The 22,895-nt window shown below is 53.1% G+C and overlaps 1 protein-coding gene across 3 annotated transcripts in view; it reads left to right on the top strand.

The window, feature by feature from the left end:
* The window catches only part of BICRA (BRD4 interacting chromatin remodeling complex associated protein), a 73,581-nt gene that overhangs the window by 36,376 nt on the left and 14,310 nt on the right, over nt 1-22,895 (top strand). For 2 of the 3 annotated variants that reach the window (XM_070450630.1, XM_070450631.1), the window contains exons 2-7: nt 13,618-13,718; nt 15,568-15,613; nt 15,706-15,748; nt 17,840-17,905; nt 19,854-21,827; nt 22,378-22,554. In XM_070450630.1, the coding sequence (XP_070306731.1) occupies nt 15,573-15,613; nt 15,706-15,748; nt 17,840-17,905; nt 19,854-21,827; nt 22,378-22,554 (2,301 nt within the window). In that variant the 5' untranslated portion in view covers nt 13,618-13,718; nt 15,568-15,572. The remainder of the gene's footprint in view (nt 1-13,617; nt 13,719-15,567; nt 15,614-15,705; nt 15,749-17,839; nt 17,906-19,853; nt 21,828-22,377; nt 22,555-22,895) is intronic. The other variant, XM_070450632.1, reaches the window with a different exon arrangement.

Here is a 22,895-nt window from a genome sequence, read left to right as displayed (position 1 = left end):
CACAGACAGGCCTAGAGGAACCATGCTGCCTATGAGTGGGCTTCTCAGGTGGCGCTAGTGGTAAGGAACCCGCCTGCCAATGCAGGAGACATAAGAGATGCGGCTTTGATCCCTGGGTCAGGAAGATCCCCTGGAAAGAGGGTGTGGCAACCCACTCCAGTATTCTTGCCTGGAGAACACATACGCATGCATGCTACTTAGGAGTAAACCCTGGAGTGGGGGGTGGGGGGTGTTCCCTGGTGACTCAGCTGTAAAGAATCTGCCTGCCAATAAAGGAGACACAGGAGACTCAAGTTTGATCCCTGGGTTGGGAAGATCCCTTGGAGGAGGAAATGGCAACCATCTCCAGTATTCTTGCCTAGGAAATCCGGGCTACAGTCCACAGGGTTGGAAAAGAGTCGGACACAACTTAGCAACTAAACAACACAGGAAGGTGCAGACATTTGTTAAGAAACAGGATGAAGTGTGGCATCTTGAAGCCAGGATTGTAAACTCGTGGCTGGCTCAGGATCTGCCCACCCAGCTCCCCGCCCCTTCCTGGCATGAGCCTCTGGCTTGCACTTCTCAGGATTCTCCTGTATTTCTGCCTCAGTCATCATGTGGGAGAAATCAGGCCATGATTAGGAAGGCTCCCTCCAAGTTCAGGGAGAAAAGAGTTTCTGCTGGGGAAGGGAAGGGAGGTCATGCCAGCAGATGGCCGGATTCCCAGCATTTTCACAGGCACTGGAAATGGGGCAGGGCTGTGTCCTGGAAGGCAGTCCAAGGCTTCCACAGAATCTGCGTTCAAATCCCAGCACTTGCTTTTACCACTGATAGCTTTTAGTTTGTGTGTGTTTGGCTGCAAGTAACAGTTGATCTGATGAGCCGTGGTGGGAACATTCCCCTCGTTGTTTTTTTAACCCATTTTTAATTTATTTCTGTAACAGTCTTTTTATTTATTTATTTAACTGCCGCTGGGTCTTCGTTGAGGCGCGTGGGATCTTGGTCGCGTCTTGCAGGACCTTTCATCCAGACTCCAGCAGTGGCTCTCGAGTTTCTGTAGTTGTGTGCGGGCTTATTTGCTCTGTAGCATTTGGGATCTTAGTTCCCCGACCAGGGATGGAACCCACGTCCCAATGCAAGGCAGATTTTTAACCACTGGACCATCAGGGAAGTCCCTAACCCAGTTTTTAATATTTGCATTTTTGGAATGATTAGGACATTGGCTGAAAAACCAAATACTATTTCTGAAAAATTCGCAGCAGAATGTCTCCCTCCCATTTGTCCCCATCTGCGGGTCCCCCATCCAAGTTCATCAGGTTTTACTAGAGGGTCAGGCCCATGAGGGACATCTCCGGGTAAAGAGTAAATGTGTTATAATCCTGATAATTATTTCCCTACATGGTCTTGTTCCCTCATGCCATTTTTGCGAATCCATCTACCTGCTGAAATTTCTTTGTAAGCCCCAAGTCAGCACTCATGATGCTTTCCTGATCGTTTGCAGACATGTGCAGAGCAGATGAAAGTCTTGAGTTGTCCCCGTGTGCCTGTTCCTGGCTGAGATAGACCGCGGCGACACTCTGTCTTCTTGTTTCAGCTCTTCCGTTGCAGACAAGTGGCTTTCTCTTGGTCTATTTAGTGCCACGTTTTTCACACTCGGGGGCTTTTCACTGGTGATGCATTTCACTGAAACGCCCCAAGCATCATGCAGAAGTGTCGGCTTGTGGTCCTAAGCTCTAGAGGTCTGCGATGTGTCTCAGATGAGCTTTGTTCAGGTGCGGTACAGTGCCGCTGGTTATGAGTTCACTGCGAATGAATCAGCAGTATGTATTAAATCAGGTGTCTTTAAACAGGAACACTCGTAAAAACAAGGTTATGTATTGATCGGCTGATGAAAATGTTGGGACCAGAGGCTCATAAGAACCTGTATTTCTCTCTGGAGCAATAGTTCCTTGTTCTCTAATTCAGTGTTTGTGGCACCTCTGTAAAATGTAACTACCACAAGTAACAAGAATTGATTGTGTAGGCTTTATTATTTTAACACCCTAGTTGTGCTTTACTGGGATACAAATTAGATATAATAAAATGTACAAATTTTACATGCACTGCTTGATGAATTTTGGCAAATATTACCTAGGAAACCGTCACTCAGATCTAGCTATAGACCATTTGCGTCATCCCAGAAGATTTCCTTGTGGATCTTCCCGGTCAGTACTTAGCCCTCTACCCTTCATCCCACCCACTTGAGGCAACTACATGCCGATCTTTTTCCTGTCAGTTTCACTAGAACGAGACTTACGGAGGATCACACAGTGGGTCATCTTTTGTGCTTGGCTTCCTTTGCTTAGCATGGTGGATTTGAGATTCATCTACGACTTTGCCTGTATCAGTGGTTTATTCTCTTTCGTTATTAAGCTCCATTCCGTTGCATGGTTATAACACAGTTTGTTTATCCAGCTACCAGTCAACAGGCATCTGTGCTGTTTCCAATTTGGGGCTTTTGTTAATAAGGCTGCTAGGAAAATTTTTGTACAGATGTTTTTGTAGACATACTTTTTACATCCACTTAGTCAATGCCTCGGACTGGAATTGCTGGGTTATAGACTAAGTGTTTGTTTAACCTTAATTAATCAAGGCTTTTAATTCTCTTCTGGAGCAAGACATAGGCCTTTCCAGGGATGTTTCACAGCTCAGTACCGCCTGGCCACTGGGTCTGTCTCTGATTTGCTTGACCTTTCCCCCTCAGGAGTGCAAAATGGCTGCACTAGCACCGGCCATTATCACCATGTTTCACATCATCCTTTCAAGCAGGAAGGAGTAGGGGCAAATAATCTTCCCAATATAAGGCTTTTTTAAAAAATCCAAACGTAAAACTCTTTCCCATGTCCATACTTAGCTGCAAACGAGGCTGTGAAAGGAAGTTTCTGGCAAAGGGGAAAAAGACCTGCGCTCATTGTGAGTCATTCTCTTGGGAAGGTACATTGCTGAATGGAACGAAGTTTGAGTTCTGTTTAACAAGATGTCAGACTGACTGGCTGTTGGATCCTCCTGAGCCTCGGAGAGGACCCTGTGAGGTCACTTTGTCGGGGGCCTGGGCCCGAAACCGGTAGCTTGTGTTCTATAGGAGAGCAAGAGCCCCAGAAGGAGAACTGAAGACACCCAAGGTCTAGAGCAGTTGTTCTCCTGGGACCAGCAGGATCAACATCACGTGGGAGCTTGTTAGAAACGCAAATTTTCAGTCCCCCGACCCTAACCTTCAGGTTCTGAAATCTGTTTTTTTTTAAATAATTTTATTTATTTGGCCACGCTGGGTCTTCACCGCTGCGTGGGTTTTCCTCTGGTTGCGGAGAGCAGGGGCTACTCTCTGGTTGTGATGCACAGGCTTCTCACTGTGGGGGCTTTTCTTGTTGCAGAGCTCAGGCTTAATTGCTCCGAGGCACGTGGGGCCTTCCCGGCTGAGGGATCGAACCTGTGTCTCCTGCATTGTCAGGCGGATTGTTTACCACTGAGCCACCAGGGAAGCCCCTCTGAAATGCATTCTTTATTTTAAAAGCCTTCCAGGTGGTTCTGGTTCCTGCCCACGTTTAAGAACAGGTGGTCTAAGGCACATGTGGATGTGTAGGGGCTCTTGTTTCCCCTTCACTTCTCTTAGCTTTGTTTTGTCCTGAACTTGAAGCCTTCTGTTGTTGTCTGATGCCCTGGGTGACCCTGTCTCTGGTCAAGGTGATCACTGCTCCTGTTTCCTTCACAACCCCCTGCCCCATTGCCTGTTCCATTCCTTCTCAGAGTTTCCTCTTGTTTTTTTATACTCTAGTATTAAGAGGAAAAAAAAGCAAAAACCTTTTCAGATGCCTGATTTTCTTGGCAGGCCTGCAGCTATATGGCTGCATTTAGAACAGCGGTGAATAGCAAAAGGAAAAAGAAAGAATGTACAAAACATTTCTCGTGTGTAACTACCTGTGTAAACGAGGCTTTTAGGAGCTAGACACCAGTCGCTTTATGAGCAATCCAAGTTTTATAGGGCACGCTTTTATGTTGTTAAACTCATTCAGTGATCTGAGAACTCTAAAGGTCACTGAAAATAAAGCTGGTGTCCACTTTAATTGCTCTCCAAATAGCTCTCTTTCTCTCCCCCCAAAAGGGTGGGAGTAGGTGAGGAATCAACATTTCCCCTCCCTGTTTTTCTTTTCTGGCTTTGAAATTGACACAGCATGCCAGTGGCTACATATCTGGGGTCCAGTTTACTCTTACTGGGTCTTTGCAGGGAATTGCAAAAGGTCTCCTCTGGGAGGGCACAGTCCCTAAGAGTCTCCCTTGAGGGAATTAGGAAAAGTGAGTCCTTTCTCCAAGTGTGGATGTAGCTCTTTTCTGAGTCTCACTGCTGTGAGCAGAGCCTCAGCTGGATTTCAGGCCCCACTCATACCCATACTGGATTCCTTTGTGCAGTGAACAACTTGTGCCAACTGTACATGGTGGTTGGTGTATATATATATCCTATACCTAATACAGATGACAAGCATCTATCTTATAACAAGTTCAATTCAGTCTCTCGTTGTGTCCGACTCTTTGCGACCCCATGAATCAAAGCACGCCAGGCCTCCCTGTCCATTACCAACTCCCGGAGTTTACTCAAACTCATGCCCATCGAGTCAGTGATGCCATCCAGCCATCTCATCCTCTGTCGTCCCCTTCTCCTCCTGCCCTCAATCCCTCCCAGCATCAGGGTCTTTTCCAATGAGTCAACTCTTTGCATGAGGTGGCCAAAATATTGGAGTTTCAGCTTCAACATCAGTCCTTCCAGTGAACACCCAGGACTGATCTCCTTTAGGATGGACTGGTTGGATCTCCTTGCAGTCCAAGGGACTTTCAAGAGTCTCCTCCAACACCATAGTTCAAAAGCATCAATTTTTTGGCACTCAGCTGTCCTCACAGTCCAACAAGTTAGAATAACAGAAATTTATTCTCACAGTTCTGGAGGGCAGATGTTCAAAATCAAGATATTGGCAGGGGTATCAGGGCAGAGTCATGCTCTCTCTTAAGGCTCTGGGGAAGAATCCTTCTTTGTCTTTTCCTGTTTCTGGTGGCTCCGGGTGGTCTGGGGCTTGAGGCTGCATCACTAATCTCTATGTCCACCTTCATGTGACATTCTCTTTTTGTATCTTGTCTGTTAAAAGGTCACTGGTCAGGAATTCCCTGATGGGTCAGTGATTAGGACTCTATGCTTCCACGGCAGGGGGCACAGGTTCGGTCCCAGGTTAGGGAACTAAGATCCTGAATGCTGTGTGACGTAGCCAAAAAAAAAAAAAAGTCTTTGGTTGTTGGATTCAGGGTTCATAGATAATTTAGGATGATCTCATCTTGAGATCCTTCACTTAGTTACAGAAGCAAAGAGCCTTTTCTTCCCAAATCAAGAAGGCCACCTTCACAGATTTGAGGTCGTGGACATATCTTTTTAGGGGGACCACCATTCAGTACACTACAGATGCCTTAGAAATGCATCCTAAGGGAATTCTCTGGTGGTTCAGTGGTTAGAACTCTTGCACTCTCGCTGCTGAGGGCCTGGGTTCCATCCCCGGTCGGGGAACTAAAACATCTTACAAGCTGTGTGGTATGGTCAAAAAAAAAAAAAAAAATGTATCCTAAGAGCATGACTTCTCGGCATTATGGTATGTTGAGTCCACCGTGAAAAGCCCGTCGGGGAATCACTCCATCTATGTGTGTGACCCGGGTGTGAGGAAAGTGCTATGACTTCTGTGTGGTGTTTCAGGAAAGTGTCGGGGAAGAGCACCTGAGTGGGTGCCTGGAGGAAGGTGGGGGGCCTATGAAGACATTTCAGGAAGTACACCCATGGCAGGGTGGATAGGGGATAGCCAGCCAGGCAGCCACCTCTGTGTAGTTCCCATGATCTCAGGAGCCCGTCAGCCAGGATTCGAATCCCAGCTCTGCCATCCTGCTACCTGGGCAAACCTTGGGCAAGTTACCTAATCCTTTTCGCAGCCTCAGTTTCCTCAGCTGTGAAATGGGTACGAGATTACGGGCACCTGCCGTGGAGGATTGTTGTTGAGACTGAAATGAGGTAGGATGGAGCTCTGAGAACAGCACCTGGCCCTTGGTGAGCCCTGGGCAAACCTTGGTCATGGTGACGAAGAACTGACAAAGCAGGAAGTGGTGGTGACCAAGGGCAGAGGGCACAGCCCTGCACCACCTCAAATGCCCGGACTTCCAGACTCCAGCTAGCTGAGCAAGTTTCCTCAGCCGGGGGTTGGTCTTGTGGCTGGGCAGGTTGGGCTGGTGGCCGATGAGATGGGGGCTGGCGTGGGTGAGCAGAGGCCAGTGAGACCCTAGCTAGTAGTAGGAGGTTGGCATTATATGGTCATCTCTGTGTAGTTTCATTGGCATCTTTACCTGTGGCCTTACCTCTGTGAAGGTATATCTCTGTTTGCCCACAGCTGTATCTCAGCACCCAGCCCGGACCAGGAATACAGGAGGGACTGGGTGACCCTTGCCCATCAGTGGGTGAATGGCTGGATGCAGCAGTGGTGATATTTAAAATTCATGACAAGCAGCATGGATACCAGTTAGGCAGTGTCCAGCATGGTCCAAGGGAGGGACCTGCAGGCTCCCGGCTGTGCTGGGTCATGGGGGTATCAAGGGCAGGCGAGGTTCTGGGGGTTGGGGCAGCATTTAGTTACCAACCAGTAAGGAAGTGCTTGAATATTTTAAAAACAGAGTAGCCAGTTGTTACCCTGCATGTTAAAGCAGGCTGGTTGGAGGGACAGATGAAAAGAGAGACAATGAGACTTAGATCTGGGCAGGAATAGTGGTCTTGGAAAGGAGGATATAGAGTGGAGAGATTTGGGAGGTGGAATGGATAAGACTTGGGTGAGTCAGAGGTGTAAGGTCATCGCTGGTCCTTTGTCTCTAGAGAGGGCTGTATCAGTTAGCTGCTGCCACATAACAAACATCCCCAACATTTAGAGATTGTTAGTGCTGTTTAACAAATGATCCCAAAGCTTAAGGGAAAAATTGTATTGTGCACATGAATTTTATGGGCCAGGAATTTGACAGAGTGAGTCTCTGCTCCAAGACGTCTGAGTTCTTAGCTGAGAAAACTTAAAGGCTAGGGGCTGAAGGCTCATTCACACACATGCTTAGCATCTGGGCTGGGATGACTGGGAAATATGACTATCAACCAGAGCACCTACTTGTGGTCTCTCCATGCACCTAGCTTGGGTCTCCCCATAGCATGGTGGCCTCAAAGTGGCCAGAATTCTATGAAGGTGGCTTAGGGCTTCTAGGGTAAATGTCCTGATGGACACAGCAGAAACTGAATTGGCTTTAAGAAGTCACATAGTGGTGCTTCTGTTTCACTCTCTCGGTTGAAGTAGTCACAAACTTTGCTTAATTCAAGGGGACTAGCAAGGTTGCACCGTGGAAGATCATGGGGGATTGGAGACATTACTGCAGGCATCTTTGAAAAACACAATATGCCACAGTAGGTCAAAACAAAATCGTGATCCTAATGGTTGGAAGTTGGCCTGGGCACCTCTCGTTACTTCTCTCTGACTTCAGTGTGGTCAGCTGTAGGTCAACTAGGTGGTTCTGCTTCGAGGGCTTGGATGCCTGTGAACTGGAATGATGGCGGTAATGGCATTTGTCTCTTGTCCTCCAGAAGGCTAACCTGGACTTCTTTCCATGTCAGCTGGGCAAAGAATAGGCTCAGAAACACATACCGTCACTTCCCCTACATCCTGTTGGCCAAGGCAAGTCAAAAGGCCAACCCAAGTTCAAGGGTTGGTTAATAGACTTTATCTCTTGATAGGAGGCCCTGACAAGATCAGGAGGAGAAAAGTTTCTGGCTGCTTTTGCAGTCAACCACAGTAGTCTGTTTTTCTTTCAGATCCCCTTACCGTCAGCCCTCTCTCATTTTGCTGGGCCTCTCTTCTCAGTGGATTCAGAGTACAGTCCTTGACTCATGGAAGGCTGCAAGAGTCTTTGTGATGGGTTGCAAAGATATCTAGAAGTTCTAACTCATTTGTGTCAAGTTCTGTTTAACTGCAAACAATGGAAACTTAATAGTGGATTAAACTGTAAGGATTAAGAAGTCTAGAGGCAGGCAAGCCATGAGGAGTTTTTAAAAACCTAGTCTTTTTCTCTCCTCTCATCAGTTTTTCTCTACGGGTAGTCTTATCAGCCTCAGGTTTATTGCCTCATGGTAGCAAAATGGCTGCCACAGCTCCAGTCTTCTCAACTATATTCAAAATGAGAAATGGCTTTCTTCCTAGAGAAGCTCTATCTTTATATTCTGAAAGAAAAACTTTCTCAAATTCTCTCTGTCTTCCCTGAAATACTCATTGAGCAGAACCCAATTTTATACACTTTGCTTTTTACTTATTTGCAAAACTGTGACTACTGTGGCTGCAAGGAAGCCTTGGAAAGTGAATGTCTGATAAAAGGATAGTAGCTGTTTTGGCCACAACCTACAGTAGGAAATATGTACACACACATACACACATAATTGAAACCAGTGTCCATTGAAACCCTGTGTGATGCCTTTTAATATTTTCTATTCTATCCCATGCCATTTGATCCTATACTCTGACTTAAAAGAAATCCCTGGTCACAACCTGCTAATTTGATTTCACAATCCTCAAAGGCGTGACCCGTAGTTTGAAAAAGACTGACTCAGAACAGCCTTTGTTTACATCTTGGAGTTGGCAAGTGTTACCCCGAGACTGGGCTTCTATGAGCAAGGCAAGGAGGGCTGGGGAAATGGTGTTTGGAAAAGCAACAGCTAGACTTTGCCATATCCTCTTCTCTGCCTGTCACTTCCCATCAGCAAATGATAGGGTTCCATTGACTCTTTTTTATGACTTGCAAATAACCTGAGGGTTAGTAGCATTCCTGTCAGGAAATTAAAATAAGCCTGTTTATGGAGCTTCTTGAGGACTTTGAATTCTGTGTCCTGCTCAGCACCCTGGCTTCAGCACAACTCCTGATGACAACGCAAAACTCCGAAGGCATTCCAAATGCTGGAGGAATTCACACAATTTTCTGGAAGGACACTTTGTCATTGTTGCGTCATGGCTGTTCTCTTGAGCTGGTTGTGGTTTTGCAGGCCTGGCTTCTCATGCTTTTTATAGCCTGGTACTGGAGAATGAGGTTCTTCGGAATCACAGGGCCTGGGTTCAGAGTCTGGTCCCACGGTGTGATTTGGGGCAAGTGTCCTGACCCCTGTGAGCCTCAGTTTCCTGCACTATGAGATGGGAAACATTCCTCCCATCTCCCTGGAGACTGGGAGGAGTCAATATGGAGTTAACACAAGGCTTGATACTGAGGAAGCCCTACTGGGGTAGGGGGGTGCTCTTCCAAGGTGTATCAGTCAGCTTCGACTGAGTGATGTGGAGTAACAAGTGAGCCCCAGATCTCAGTGGCTGCAGCTGCAAAATGCTCCTCTCTTGCTCATGTGTCCAAGCTTCGAGGGTTGGCTGTGACCCTATCCATGTGTCCGCATCGTGCTGGGACTTGAGCAGAACCATGCAACGGCTTTTTAAACTTCTGCTCTGCAGGGGCGGAAGACGTCCTCTCATGGGGATATTTTGGGGTCGCAGCTTTGCATGCTAATTGTGTGTCCCCTGCCCCAGTCTCCCGGTCTTTTTTTTTTTTTTTTTTAAAGCTTTTGAGTATGTGTGTGACATTGGGCATCCAGTGTCATCCCTGGTTAAGAACCACTAAGCGTCATCTTCCCCAAGGTCAAGGGCTAGAGGATCTGATTGCTCATTACGGGATCCTCACACAGAACGGACAGTGAATAAATGCCCTTTTCACCAGGGTGCTCTTTAAACGAATGAATGAGTTTGTTTTAACCCTCCCTGAAAATTCATTCATTCATCCCACAAGTATCTAGTGAGCTCCTTCCATGTGCCGTGCACTGTGTGGACTCTGAATGTCCCACAAGGAACAAAACAGACAAAAATCCCTGTAGGTGGAGGGTTGACATTTTCGTAGGGGAGACAGACAGTAAACAGTCAGAAACTCGTATGATTTCTAACGCTCAAGTATTTTCAGAGTAAAAATTTTTCAGTTTTTTGAAAATTGCCAATTTGCACAAAGCAGAGAGAATGGTAAAAGTTGAACTGCATCAACCAGTGCTTTACCAGTCTTCAGTTTTCCACCACTCTGACGGACCAGCCCTGTCCAAGGGGGCTTCCTGCCACCACGGGAATGTTCTAGATCTGTGCTGTTCCTCATGTTGGCCACCAGCCACGTGTGGCAGTCGAGCCCGCGAAATGTGGCGGGGGTGACTGTGAACTGGGTACTTGAATTTCCCTTACACTTTTAATGTGACTCTGTTTTATTGAAAACGTTCATATTCCGATTGTCCCCTTTTTTCCATCTCTTTATTGTGATTAAAACACCCATAACAAAACTGGCCATCGCAGCCATGTCTAAGTGTATGAATCAGTGACATTAAGTGCATGTTCATAGTGGTGCAGCCGTCACCCCCATCCTCTCAGACTTGCTGCATCTTGCAGAACTGAAACCGCACACCCACTAAACAGTAATTCCTCGTTTCTCTCCACCCCACCCCCCAATCCCTGGCAAACTGCATTCTACTTCTTGTCTCTCCATCATGAGTGGAATAAGATGGTATCCTTGGCTTTTTGCACTGGCTGACTTCACTTGGCACAAAGTCATCCATGCCGTCCCTTCAGCCTTTCCCCCTTCTGTCGTAAACAGATACCATGATTGGCCTATCCATTCATCTGTTGGCTGACACCTAGGTGGTTGTACCTCTTGGCTCTTGTGAATCATGCTGCTATGAACAGGGCTGTATCAATATGCCCTTCCAGACCCCACTTTCAATTCTTTTGTGTTATATATATTCAGAAGTGGACATGCTGGGTCATATGCTAATTCTATTTTTAATTTTTTGAGGAACCACCAAAGTGTTTTCCACAGCAGCTGCATCATTTTACGTTCCCACCAACAGGGCACAAGGGTTCCAGTTTCTCCAGGTCCTCAGCGACACTTGTTAATTTTTGAATTTTTGCTGCTGCTGCTAAGTCGCTTCAGTCATATCCGACTCTGTGAGACCCCATAGACGGCAGCCCATCAGGCTCCCCTGTCCCTGGGATTCTCCAGGCAAGAACACTGGAGTGGGTTGCCATTACCTTCTCCAATGCATGAAAGTGAAAAGTGAAAGTAAAGACGCTTAGTCGTGCCCGACTCTTAGCGACCCCATGGACTGAAGCCTATCAGGCTCCTCTGTCCATGGGATTTTCCAGGCAAGAGTACTGGAGTGGGGTGCCATTGCCTTCTCCATGAAGTTTTGCTAGTCACCTTTTAATAGGAGTGAGGCAGCATCTATGGTTTCAATAGCATTACCCTAATGATTGGTGGTGGTGATCATCTTTTCGTGTGCTTATGGCCATTTGTATGTTGTCTTGGGACAAATACCTACTCCATTCCTTTGCCATGATTTCATTTCATCAGCTTGAACTTAAATGTACATAGTCACGCATGGCTAGTCATGCATGGCTAAGTGGATACTATTTTGAACTGCACAGGACAATTTGCCTCTGAACTCACACAACTGGGTTATTCCACAGTTAATCACAGTCGTTTTATCATGTCACTTCTACATATTTTATGATGTATTTCTGAAAGGTAAGGACTCTAAAGAAAAAAAAAAGAATACAATGCCATTGTTACACACCTAGAATCCATTCTTTCTTTCTTTTCTTTCCTTCCTTCGCTGGGTCTTCGTTGCTGCCGGGGGCTATTCTCTAGTTGCGATGTGTGGGCTTCTCACTGCAGTAGCTTCTCTTGTGGCGGAGCACGGGCTCTCGAGAAAGCTTCAGTAGTTGCAGCTCGAGGTCTCTAGAGCCCAGGCTCAGTAGTCGCAGGGTTATGCTGGGTTTTCGTGGATAGGGGATCGAACCCGCGTCTCCTGCATTGGCCGGCGGGTTCTTTACCACTGAGCCACCAGGGAAGCCCTGAGCTGTGAATTTTTAAACCCCCATATAACTGACTCTGCATCGCAGTGTAGGATCTGTCCTCTCCCTGGAAAGCCCCCCTCACCCATTGCGCAGCTGTCACCATCAGAATGAAAACGCAGGGATGACAGATTCTTATAGCCTGGTGCCTCCTGCTGGACATTCACCCGCAGATCCCACTTGGAGAGCTCCGTTCAGGAAACACCCGCCTCCTGGCTCTCCTTCTGGTCCGAGGTTTACAGAACTTGGGCCACACCCGAAACTCGGGGCAGGGAGGAGGGGTGGGGGGGACCCACGTGGAGCTGGCAGCTCTCATGAAGCCGCTGCGGGTGCTTGGGATTTCTTCCAGGCCAGGGCAGTGCCCCTGGAGCCTGGATGGGCCAGGACTCCATGTTTCTGTGACAGAGGCCTTGTAGACCTTTCCGGGGGTCTGGGGCTCTCAAAAGGAGCAGCAGCTCCCGTCCCTCCTCTCTCTTCCATCCACTCGCCCTTATCGCGTCTTTGGATCTGAGCTATCCCAGGCATTCACAAAATGCTAACAAAGGCTTGTCACTCAGCTCTGTCTTATCTTGACGCTGTGGCCATGTTTGCTTCACATTTTGAAGAGAAACAGCAGGATGAGAGGGCCGTCTGTGGGATTGTGGTTAAGGGCGGGGACTCTGCAGTCAGCCTGCTTTGGCTCAGATCCCAGCCTGGCCACTGACCACTGGAGGCATCTGGGGGGGTGGCGTATGGCTCACCATTTGGAGCCTCGCCATCCTCATCTGCAGAATGGGGCTACACAGAGCACCCGCCTCGTAGGGATGCAAGGTTGGTGACACAGGCGAAACACGCAGAGTACTTAAAACCAGCAGCTGTCATCACCGTCATCACGTCAGGTCAACACTCGGTGTTCGTGGATTCCGTATTTGCGAGTCCGCCCACCCGCTGACATCAATAACCCTCAGATCGGTGTGGGGCTTTCCCGGTCACGTGCAGAGTCTTGAAGTGTTTGAGTCTGCCAATGCACACCCCCAGCGGAGGTGGAACACAGTGACCCTCTGCCTTCTCAGTTCAGCTGTCAACAAGCATCCTCCGTAGGGCCCTGTGGTTTGTGCTTCTGTGCTTTTTGTGAGTGGTTTTGCTTTGAAACACAGCCCCTCCCGCACAGAGGTGGAAGGCCACCCAGTGCTCGTAAGCCCAGCAAGGCTGCAGTGAGCTCTATGGAGAAAGCACGTGTGGGAGATGAACCTGAGTTGCAGCGCTGTTGGCCACAAGCTCAGCGTGAGCGAATCGCCAATTTATATTCAACAAGGTGTCTTTAAACAGAAACACACATAAAGGTAGTGTGTTTCTGGGTTGATGAGAATGGGGCCAGAGGCTGGCAGGAAGCTAACCCTGTGTTTCCTCAGGGCCGATGGCTCAGGAGTGCCGGCGGATTATGCCGTGTGGTGGTGTATGCTGTTGCGTGATGTATGTATATGTACATACACAATGCAGGTAGATACGGTGTTGTCTGCACTTATCATGTATGTGATCGTGTACAGCGTTGTTTCCTGTGGTTGTACACTTGGGTTTGACCTCTCCTCTCTCTGGCTACATCTTTCTCTTTTTCACTGACGGTCCCACTCACAGCCTCTCTCTCCCTCTCTCTCCACAGCTGGCCCCCGAAAGGACACTCCCCAAGTCCCCAGCTGGGGGCCCCGCGTAGACCTGGAGTGGACACCCCCTCCTTCCCTTCATGATTCGTTTGTAGCGCAGGTAACCAGCCAAGCGTCGGCTCATTCTCAGAGGGGCTGTGGTCCCCCACCTCCTCCATCCACCTGCCTGGACGGGACAGTCCTCCTTGACTTACCCACAACCCTCAGCCCCACCCTTTCCAGCCTGGGGCCCCGGGGTCATTCAGGCCATCCCCCTGCCTCCTCGCCATCTGCAGGCAAGGCGGGATCTCCCTCCCACATACCCCTCTTCTCCACGTGCTCTGCAGATCTCGCCAGGTTGCTCCCTGGCCAGGCCTTGCCCACTGTGGGCTGGTGGGGAGGGCAGGGGCTCATCGGCCGCGGAGCTGGTGACACGGGAAGAAGGAAAAGAAGGAAGTGTGGGTGGGGGTGGGGATATGAAGCCCGGTGCAGCCAGAGTCTTGGAAGGGAAGGGCCTCTCTGGGGTCGGTGCCCAGGGCCAGCTCTAGAGGGGAGGGTGATTGGCGTGTGAGGTCCTGAAGATGGGTGTTTCTGTTCTAGACTGGCCTTGTAACCCCGGGCCCGTGAAGTGTGTACGTGTGTGCATACGTGTGTGCAATTCCCATGCAGAAGTACGTGGAACATTTCTGGCCCACATGTGTGTTTCTGGCCAGAGGGTCATTTTGCTTTCATCAGACCCTCCAAGACACAGTTCAGAGAAGACCCTGAACTAGCGATGCAGGGTTCCTCCCAAGGCTGTGTTACAAAGCCGTTGAGGTTACTAGGGTTGGGGTAGTGATTGGGAAGTTCAGAGGATGCTGTCGGGGTGAGGGATCGTGACCCAGCTGAGGGCACAAGTGAGATTTTATGTGTTTTGAGGTGGAGAGAGGGGTAGATCCGTGACAGTCACCACCTCCTCAGTGAATTCATGACTACCCCTGCTCTCCCTCCCCGCCCAAAAAGAGGGTAAGAAGTCCATGGCTGTGCGCTGGGGTCGTGTGTGATTTCTCATGTCCTGTCTGCATCGCTGGGAGGGAAGGATGTGTGGGCAGATGGAAGGATGGATCAGGTGGGGTTTAGAAGACAGGAGAGATGGACCATGAGGTGGAAGTTTGGCGAGATGGGTGCTTGGAAGCCTGGTGGGATGTTTAGAGCAATGGGAGGTTAGGTGAGGTGGGGGTGGGTGGGTGGGCAAACACAGAGAACTTCAGTTTTCTGGCTATAAAATGGGACACACAGCACCCTTCCCCATGGGGATTGAACAAGCTAACATCATTAGTGAAACGCTTGGGACAGTGCCTGGTGGGCGTGTGATAAGCATGGGCCAAATGTTAGCCGTCCTCATCCTCATCACTCTTGACGGGCTCAGCCCGGCTCCAGCGGCTGCTCTGACGCCGAGCGCCCCCGCTCTGGGTCCTCCTCCCTCTCTTTCCCTCCTTGAGAACTGCGCTGCGTGTGTCTTCCATGGGGACCCAGAACCCGGGCCCCTCCACACCTGCTCTGGGCCAGCCCTGCCCTCAGGAGGCAGAGCGCAGGCTCGGGGGCCAGACCTCTGGCCCTGTTAGCCGGGAGACGGAGAACCGCAGCCTCTGCTCTTGCATCAACTCCTCTGCGAAGCTGGGGGTGGCAGGACCCACCTCGAGGGATTCCCTGGGGGTTAACCGCGTTAGTGTGTGTGAAGCACTTAGCCCGGGGCCCGCACGTGATCAGGGCTCACTTAGTCAAGACTGACGTCATCGTCGTCACCGGATGCTGGGGTGACAGAGGGAGGAGGAAAAGGCAGCCGTGTCTCTCTGGTCAGAGCTGCTGGCGGGGAGGGCTCCTGTCCCGCCCCGTGCCCATAGACTCCAAGGGTCTGGGCCCCCAGGGGAGGGTCCTGGCCCACCGCTGCCATCTAACCTGTCGCCCTCTTCCCGCCCTGCCCCGTCCAGTGGCGATGGATGATGAGGATGGGAGATGCTTACTAGACGTGATTTGGTGAGTAGTGGGCTTCCCGTCCCCCCTCCCCGCCTCGCTCTCCCGCCCCTCCCCGTCCCTCGTCTCCTCAAGTGTCTCCTTCTCTCTTGCAGTGACCCTCAGGCCCTCAATGACTTCTTACATGGATCCGAGAAGGTGAGTGCTGGACAGGCTGAGGCATCCCCCAGGGCAGCGGGGAGCTGTGAGTCAAGCCCCCCCCACACCCACACTGAGTAGACATCTGCCTTCCAGGAACCAGGCCCCAAGGTCATGGCGAAGGGGGAAAGAGACAGCAAATCCCTGCCCTCACACCATACACATTTCCTTGGTAAACAAGCAACCAGTAATTAATAAGGGCATTGGTGGAAAGCACCACGCTGGGCAGCATAAGAAATAGTAACATCACTTTTGCACTGAAAATGAATGGGAAGTGGGGGGAAGAGGGCAGGGGCTCCTTTAGCTGCAACGGGCAGAGAGGTGACATTGAGGGTGAACTTGAAGGATCAAAGGGAGGGACCCACTGTGCTCTGACCAGGGGAAGAGCAGGTGGGAAGGTAGGAATGTCTGACACGTTCCAGGAACAGAAAGAAGGCCAGTGGGGCCAGGATGAAAGGGAAACTAGTAGGTGGTGAGACTGGAGTGGACAAAACCCACCAGGTCATGCAAAGCCTAGAGGAGCTTGACTGAGGAGTTTGGACTTTATTCTGAATGTGACAGGCAGCTCTGACAGGGTATTAAGCAGCCACACGGTATATTCTGTTTGCACTCCAGAGAATGGAACAAAGCGGGGAAGAGGGGACATCGGTTGAGCCATGAAGGGTGTTATCACTTATCCAGGGCTGCATAACAAGTTACCCCAGCACGCTGTGGCTTCTCATGACTTCTAATAACATTTGTTAGTGCTCTGTTTCTGGGGGTTGGGAATGGGGGAGCAGTCTAGCAGGGTGTCTGGCTTGGGGTCTTCCCTGAGTAGCATTCAGGATGTTGGTTGGGAGCCACTGTCGTCTGGCGGCTTGCCTGGGGCTGGGGGGCCTGCTCCCATAGCGACTCACCCCTGTGGCCATTGGCTGGAGGCCTCAGCTCCTCCATGTGGGCCTCTCCAGAGGATTACTTGGGCGTCCTCATGACGTGGCAGCTGGTTTGCCCAAGCGAGGGACCCAGGGGAGAGAGCCAGGAGGAAGCTGAGTGCCTCTTATGACCTAGTCTCCGAAGTCACACTGCCTTCGCTGGAAGCGAGTCACCATGCCCACCCACACTCTCAGGGAGGGAAAAGAGCTCCACTCCTCAAGGGGGTGTATGGAATACTTTGCGGAGCAGTGGGAGGACAGCAGCCCGGGCCCCAAGGCAGGCGGTGGAGGAGGTGCCAGGAGCTGCTTTGGGGTGGGTCTGGAAGGCAGCGTCACTCGACTTGAGGGTTGATTGGATGGTGAGGAAGAAGTGTCCAGACTGCCTCCTGGACTTGACCTGAGCAACTGAATGGGTTTTACCGTTCCCCTGAGACTGGGAGTTTGGGACAGGTCCCAGAAGTCCGAGGGTGGCTGTTGGATATATTGAATTGGCCAAAAAAAGTTGGTTTAGGTTTTTCTGTAAGATGTTATGAGAAAACCCAAATGAACTTTTTGGCCAACCCAGTACCAGTCTAGGGTTCTGGAAGGGGATCAGCTAGAAACTGGGGGGCTTGGCTGTGGACAGACAGTGGGCGCTTGAGGCCTGTTCTCGGCATTGATGATAACTTCTGGAATGAGACCGGTCCCTGCCCTCCCAGACGTGGGAACAGCTCACACATCTGGCACCCGGGGAGCCGGGCTGTGCAGAGGAAAGACTACTTTCATAGGAAGGGACAGATGGACACGTGTTGGGAGGAGGTGGTACATGTGACAGGCCCTGTAGGATGTTACCAAAGAAGCAGAAGGTGAAGGGCCAGGGGCACTGCTTGGGTTAAGATGCGTTGGCAGGGTTCTTGAGAGTTCCAGGAAGGCGTGTTGGGGAGCCCCGGACGTGGTGCTGGGGGCTCCTTAGGATTTAAACTTGCAGCCAAGCCCCTTTCTTTGGGGCCTCTTTTCTGGAGGTGGAGTTTCCCGTAGCCCTTGAACCTCCCCCACCCCCGCATTCCCCCCTTTCAACCTCGTCTTTGTCTTTGTGTCCATGTAACCCAAAAACACCCCAAATTGGGTTTTGTTCTAGCGTGTGGGCCGGCCCACTGCCCAGCTGACCTTTGACCTTGGGTGGGGGCGGGTCTTGTTGCAGCTCGACAGTGATGACCTCCTGGATAATCCCGGGGAGGCCCAAACTGCCTTCTATGAAGGTCCTGGGGTAAGTGGCCATGGGGGCTTGGGGAGGAAGGTGGCTCTGGTCATCACCCAGGTCGCCCGTGGTAGCAGCCAGTGCGGGAGGCTTGGAAGGGGTCATACTCATTCCCTGAGGCACTTTGCCCCAGAGGTTGGGGGGTCGCGGTCACTGAGAGCAGAGTGGGGTACAGGTGAGGCCAAGGCTGCCAGATACCACCCCCCCACCCCCAGGCTGTGCCTCAGAGAAGGAGGTGCAGTTCCTGGGTCCCTGGCCTTGGGGATCAGCTGCTACAGTACTGGCATGGAGGCTGAGGCTGGCCCTGGAGTTTATGGAGGGGTGTGCTCCTGAGGAACGGGGGCTGGGGGGGCGCTTGGGGTCCTGTCTTGGCTCAGCCGTGGCTGGAAGGTGACCTGGGGAACAGGATCCACTGGTACAGACCTCTGTCTCCGCCTAGAAAATGAGAGCAGGGATAATGAGCAAAGCCCAAGAGGAGCACGCAGTGGGCATCTACATTATTGAGCACCTCCTGCGTGCCAGGCCCTTCCCTCCTCTTCCCCTTCTGTGGCCTCTTCTCTCCCCGCCCCACCCCACCCCCTCCTGTTCCTCCTCCCTACCCCTCCTTTGTCACTGTAACTGTCATTTCCAGAACACTTATCATGCTGGACCTTAGAGTAATTTTCATTTAATCCTCACAACCACCGTAATAACACATTCCAAACAATTGATTCGGCATAATATACATGCCTAAATCCAGAACCCAGCAAATAATAGTATGTTCATGTTATTACACTTACAGATTGGTTAGAGTATGCGTTGGTCTTATTCACGCCGCCCTGTCTTAATTTAACCTGTATGGCCCCTGGTCAGGTTCTTAGCACCTCATGTGCATGATGTCAGTAAATGTCACAACCATCCTAGGAGGCAGGTTTGGTTATAGCCATTTAGCAGTTAGGAGCTCAGAACCCCCTGGTCTTTGGTTGGGGGCTGAGCTGGAGCCTGTCTGGCCAGGCACCGCCCCCTGCTTGGCAGCGGGGTGGCCCTCTCCCAGTCTAGGGGGTGAGGAGGGAGCAGTGCCCACCTCCCTGGGCTGTTACTGACAGCAACAACCTAGACAGTAATAGTAATGCCAGCATCAGTGACAGATGATGTTTCTCAGGTGCCAGATAGGAGCCAGGTACTGCTCTAAGCCGTCCATGTGGGATGAACTCAGAATCTTTTTAACAACAGTTTTGACCCATTATCAGTGGGTATTCCATGCTGCTAGCGTACTCGTTACTTATGGAATATTTGCTCAACAATGCATACGTGTATTGATTGTGCATTCATGACCTGGATCACCATCTGGAAAGCACTTAAGAAACCTCAGACTCACAGTGCACTTGGGACCAACTAAGGCTGCTGCTGCTCTTGGCGTTTAACGGAACCATGATCTTGATCCAAAACCTTTGGGGCCAGGCTTGTTGTGGGATTCAGGATTTTTCAGATGCTGGAAAGGCGATGCTGACTACGTGTGTGCTGCGTGTAACGTAACACACTCACTTTTCTGTGGTCACACTGAAGGCAAGTCCTATTACATGGCCAAATAACGCCTTTCCCTCTTGAGCATCAGTTGCATTCTGGCCAGGGCTTTCCAGCCTAAAGTTCTCAAAACATTTGCGGTTTTCAGAACCTTTGGGGTTTTGGAATTGCAGATAAGCATCATGGGGCTGTGTGGCTGTTTAGAAAATGGTTTTTGTTACATTCTGCTGATGTGCACAGATGGGGAAGAAAACAGGCCAGATTAAGCCAGCCCCAGGGTGCCCAGCTCAGCCCTGGCGAAGCTGGGATTTGAACCCAGGTCCAGCCACTTCTTGTAGAAGGTTCTTTCTCTCCCTGCCGCCCTGACACCAGGTACCCTTGGCTTCAGCCATGTCCTGGGCCCAGCCCCTTGCTAACGTGGGCTCTCTCCTCCCCCACCTTCCCCGGCCTCCAGCTCCACGTGCAAGAAGCCTCTGGCAACCACTTGAACCCGGAGCCCAGCCAGCCGGCCCCCAGTGTGGACCTCGACTTCCTGGAAGATGACATCCTGGACTCGCCCGCAGCGGGGGGCGGCGGCGGGGGTGCTGGGGGTGCCGACCAGCCCTGCGACATCCTTCAGCAGAGCCTGCAGGAGGCCAATATCACCGAGCAGACACTCGAGGCTGAGGCCGAGCTGGACCTGGGCCCCTTCCAGCTGCCCACCCTGCAGCCTGCGGACGGCGGGGCTGGCCCGGCGGGGGCCGGAGGGGCTGCTGCCGTGGCCACGGGACCCCAGGCGCTCTTCTCTGGGGGCGCCGACCTGCTGGGGCTGCAGGCCCCGCCCACCGTGCTGACCCACCAGGCCCTGGTGCCACCCCAGGACGTGGTCAGCAAAGCCTTGAGCGTCCAGCCCTTCCTGCAGCCTGTGGGCCTGGGCAACGTGACACTGCAGCCCATCCCGGGCCTCCAGGGCCTGCCCAACGGCAGCCCTGGGGGTGCCGCAGCAGCCACACTCGGCTTGGCCCCCATCCAGGTGGTGGGCCAGCCCGTCATGGCACTCAACCCACCCACCTCCCAGCTCCTGGCCAAGCAGGTGCCCGTCAGCGGCTACCTGGCCTCAGCGGCCGGCCCTTCGGAGCCAGTGACCCTGGCATCGGCTGGCGTCTCACCCCAGGGGGCCGGCCTGGTCCTGCAGAAGAACCTCCCCGCCGCAGTGGCCTCCACACTCAATGGGAACTCAGTGTTCGGAGGGGCGGGAGCCGCCCCGGCGGCAGCCAGTGGGACGCCCTCAGGACAGCAGCTGGCGGTGGCCCCCGGCCTGGGCACATCGCCGCTGGTTCAAGCGCCGAACGTCATTCTGCACCGCACGCCCACGCCCATCCAGCCCAAACCTGCTGGCGTGCTGCCCCCAAAGCTCTACCAGCTGACCCCCAAGCCGTTCGCCCCCGCGGGCGCCACACTCACCATCCAGGGCGAGGCCGGGGGCCTCCCACAGCAGCCCAAGGCCCCCCAGAACCTGACTTTCATGGCGGCGGGCAAGGCCGGCCAGAACGTGGTGCTGTCGGGCTTCCCAGCGCCCGCCCTGCAGGCCAATGTCTTCAAGCCGCCTCCAGCCACCACTACGGGGGCGGCCCCCCCGCAGCCCCCTGGGACCCTGAGCAAGCCCATGAGCGTGCACCTCCTGAACCAAGGCAGCAGCATTGTCATCCCTGCCCAGCACATGCTGCCGGGCCAGAACCAGTTCCTGCTGCCCGGCACGTCGGCGGTCCAGCTCCCCCAGCCGCTCTCGGCCCTGCCGGCCAACGTGGGCGGGCAGATCCTGGCGGCCGCGGCCCCCCATGCAGGCGGACAGCTCATCGCCAACCCCATCCTCACCAACCAGAACCTGGCGGGTCCGCTGAGCCTGGGCCCCGTGCTGGCCCCCCACTCAGGGGCCCACAGCGCCGCCCACATCCTCTCGGCCGCCCCCATCCAGGTGGGCCAGCCGGCGCTCTTCCAGATGCCCGTGTCGCTGGCCGCCGGCAGCCTGCCCACCCAGAGCCAGCCGGCCGCCGCTGGGCCGGCCGCCACCACCGTCCTCCAGGGGGTCACCCTGCCCCCCAGTGCCGTGGCCATGCTCAACACCCCTGACGGTTTGGTGCAGCCCGCCACCCCCGCTGCTGGTGGGGAGGCCGCGCCTGTCCTCACGGTGCAGACGGCACCCCAGGCGCCCCCCGCGGTCAGCACCCCACTGCCTCTGGGCCTCCAGCAGCCGCTGCCGCAGCAGCAGCCACAACCGCCACCACCACAGGCCCCCACCCCGCAGGCCGCCGCCCCAGCTCAGGCCCCCACCCCGCAGCCCAGCCCAGGCCTGGCGTCCAGCCCGGAGAAGATTGTCCTGGGGCAGCCGCCCTCTGCCGCCCCCACAGCCGTCCTCACTCAGGACTCCCTGCAGATGTTTCTGCCCCAGGTAACCAGGGCCGCCGGGGCAGGGGAAGGGGGGCTGCGTGGAGGAGGGGGCCAGGACCTGGAACCGGATGCAGTTGAAGCAGCAAGTGGGGAGGAGCCCGGGGGTCAGGAAGGGCCCCCAGAGCTGCCACCCCTGTCCCAGGTCGCCGAGGAGGAGGCCCCGGGGCGACAGGGCCCAGCTGACTGACACCAAGACAGACAGATGAGGGGAGGGACAGAGAGACGGGCCGCCCTCTTGCTGGAGAGTTAGAGAAGGGTCCGAGAGAGAGTGGGCGAGACACGGACGGACGGACAGACGGGACAGGAGAGATGGACGCTGGGGTGGAGCTGGAAGACAACTTGCGGGACCGGGGGGACTGAGCTACCCCAGGTCACGTCCCCTGGACCCTGGGGCTCCCAACCCCCTGACCTTGGCGTCGAGCTTCTGGGTGCCCTCCAACTGGTTCCCACCACCTCCTTCTTCAGAGCATCGGCTGGGGCGGGGTGTCGGGGTGTGGAGGCCTTGGGTCCGTGGGGGTGGCCTCTGACCCGCTGTGGGCTGCCCGTTGCAGGAGAGGAGCCAGCAGCCCCTCTCCACAGAGGGCCCCCACCTCTCCGTGCCCGCCTCGGTCATAGTCAGCGCCCCGCCTCCCGCCCAAGACCCAGCCCCGACCACCCCCGTCGCCAAAGGAGCTGGCCTTGGCCCTCAGGCCCCCGACAGCCAGACCTCCCCGGCGCCGGCCCCCCAGGTAGACAAACCCCAGCAGCCTCTGTCCCAGCGCAGACCAGCCCTGCCCCTCGCCCCCCCCTCCCCACCCCTCCACGCGCTCTCTGGCTGCCCTGCCTGCCGCTCTGTCTCGCTGGCTTGGGAAGCGGTGCTCCCCTTGGCTCCCCAGATGTTTCCTGAGGGTCTCCTGACGGCCGTGGATGCTTGAGACCACACTCTAGTCAGGGACACATAGTTAGGTCCTAGAATGATCACTTTTCTGTCTGGATAAGTAGCTCACATTTTGAGGAAGACACCAAGAAGTCTAGATCCAAGCCCCGCTTTCCCTCCCCAAGGGAGGGAAGAGACAAACGAAGAGACAAA

Source organism: Odocoileus virginianus, chromosome 20 (assembly GCF_023699985.2).
Source record: "Odocoileus virginianus isolate 20LAN1187 ecotype Illinois chromosome 20, Ovbor_1.2, whole genome shotgun sequence".
In the NCBI taxonomy this organism is placed as follows: domain Eukaryota; kingdom Metazoa; phylum Chordata; class Mammalia; order Artiodactyla; family Cervidae; genus Odocoileus; species Odocoileus virginianus.
This window is presented reverse-complemented; position numbering and strand designations above follow the sequence as displayed.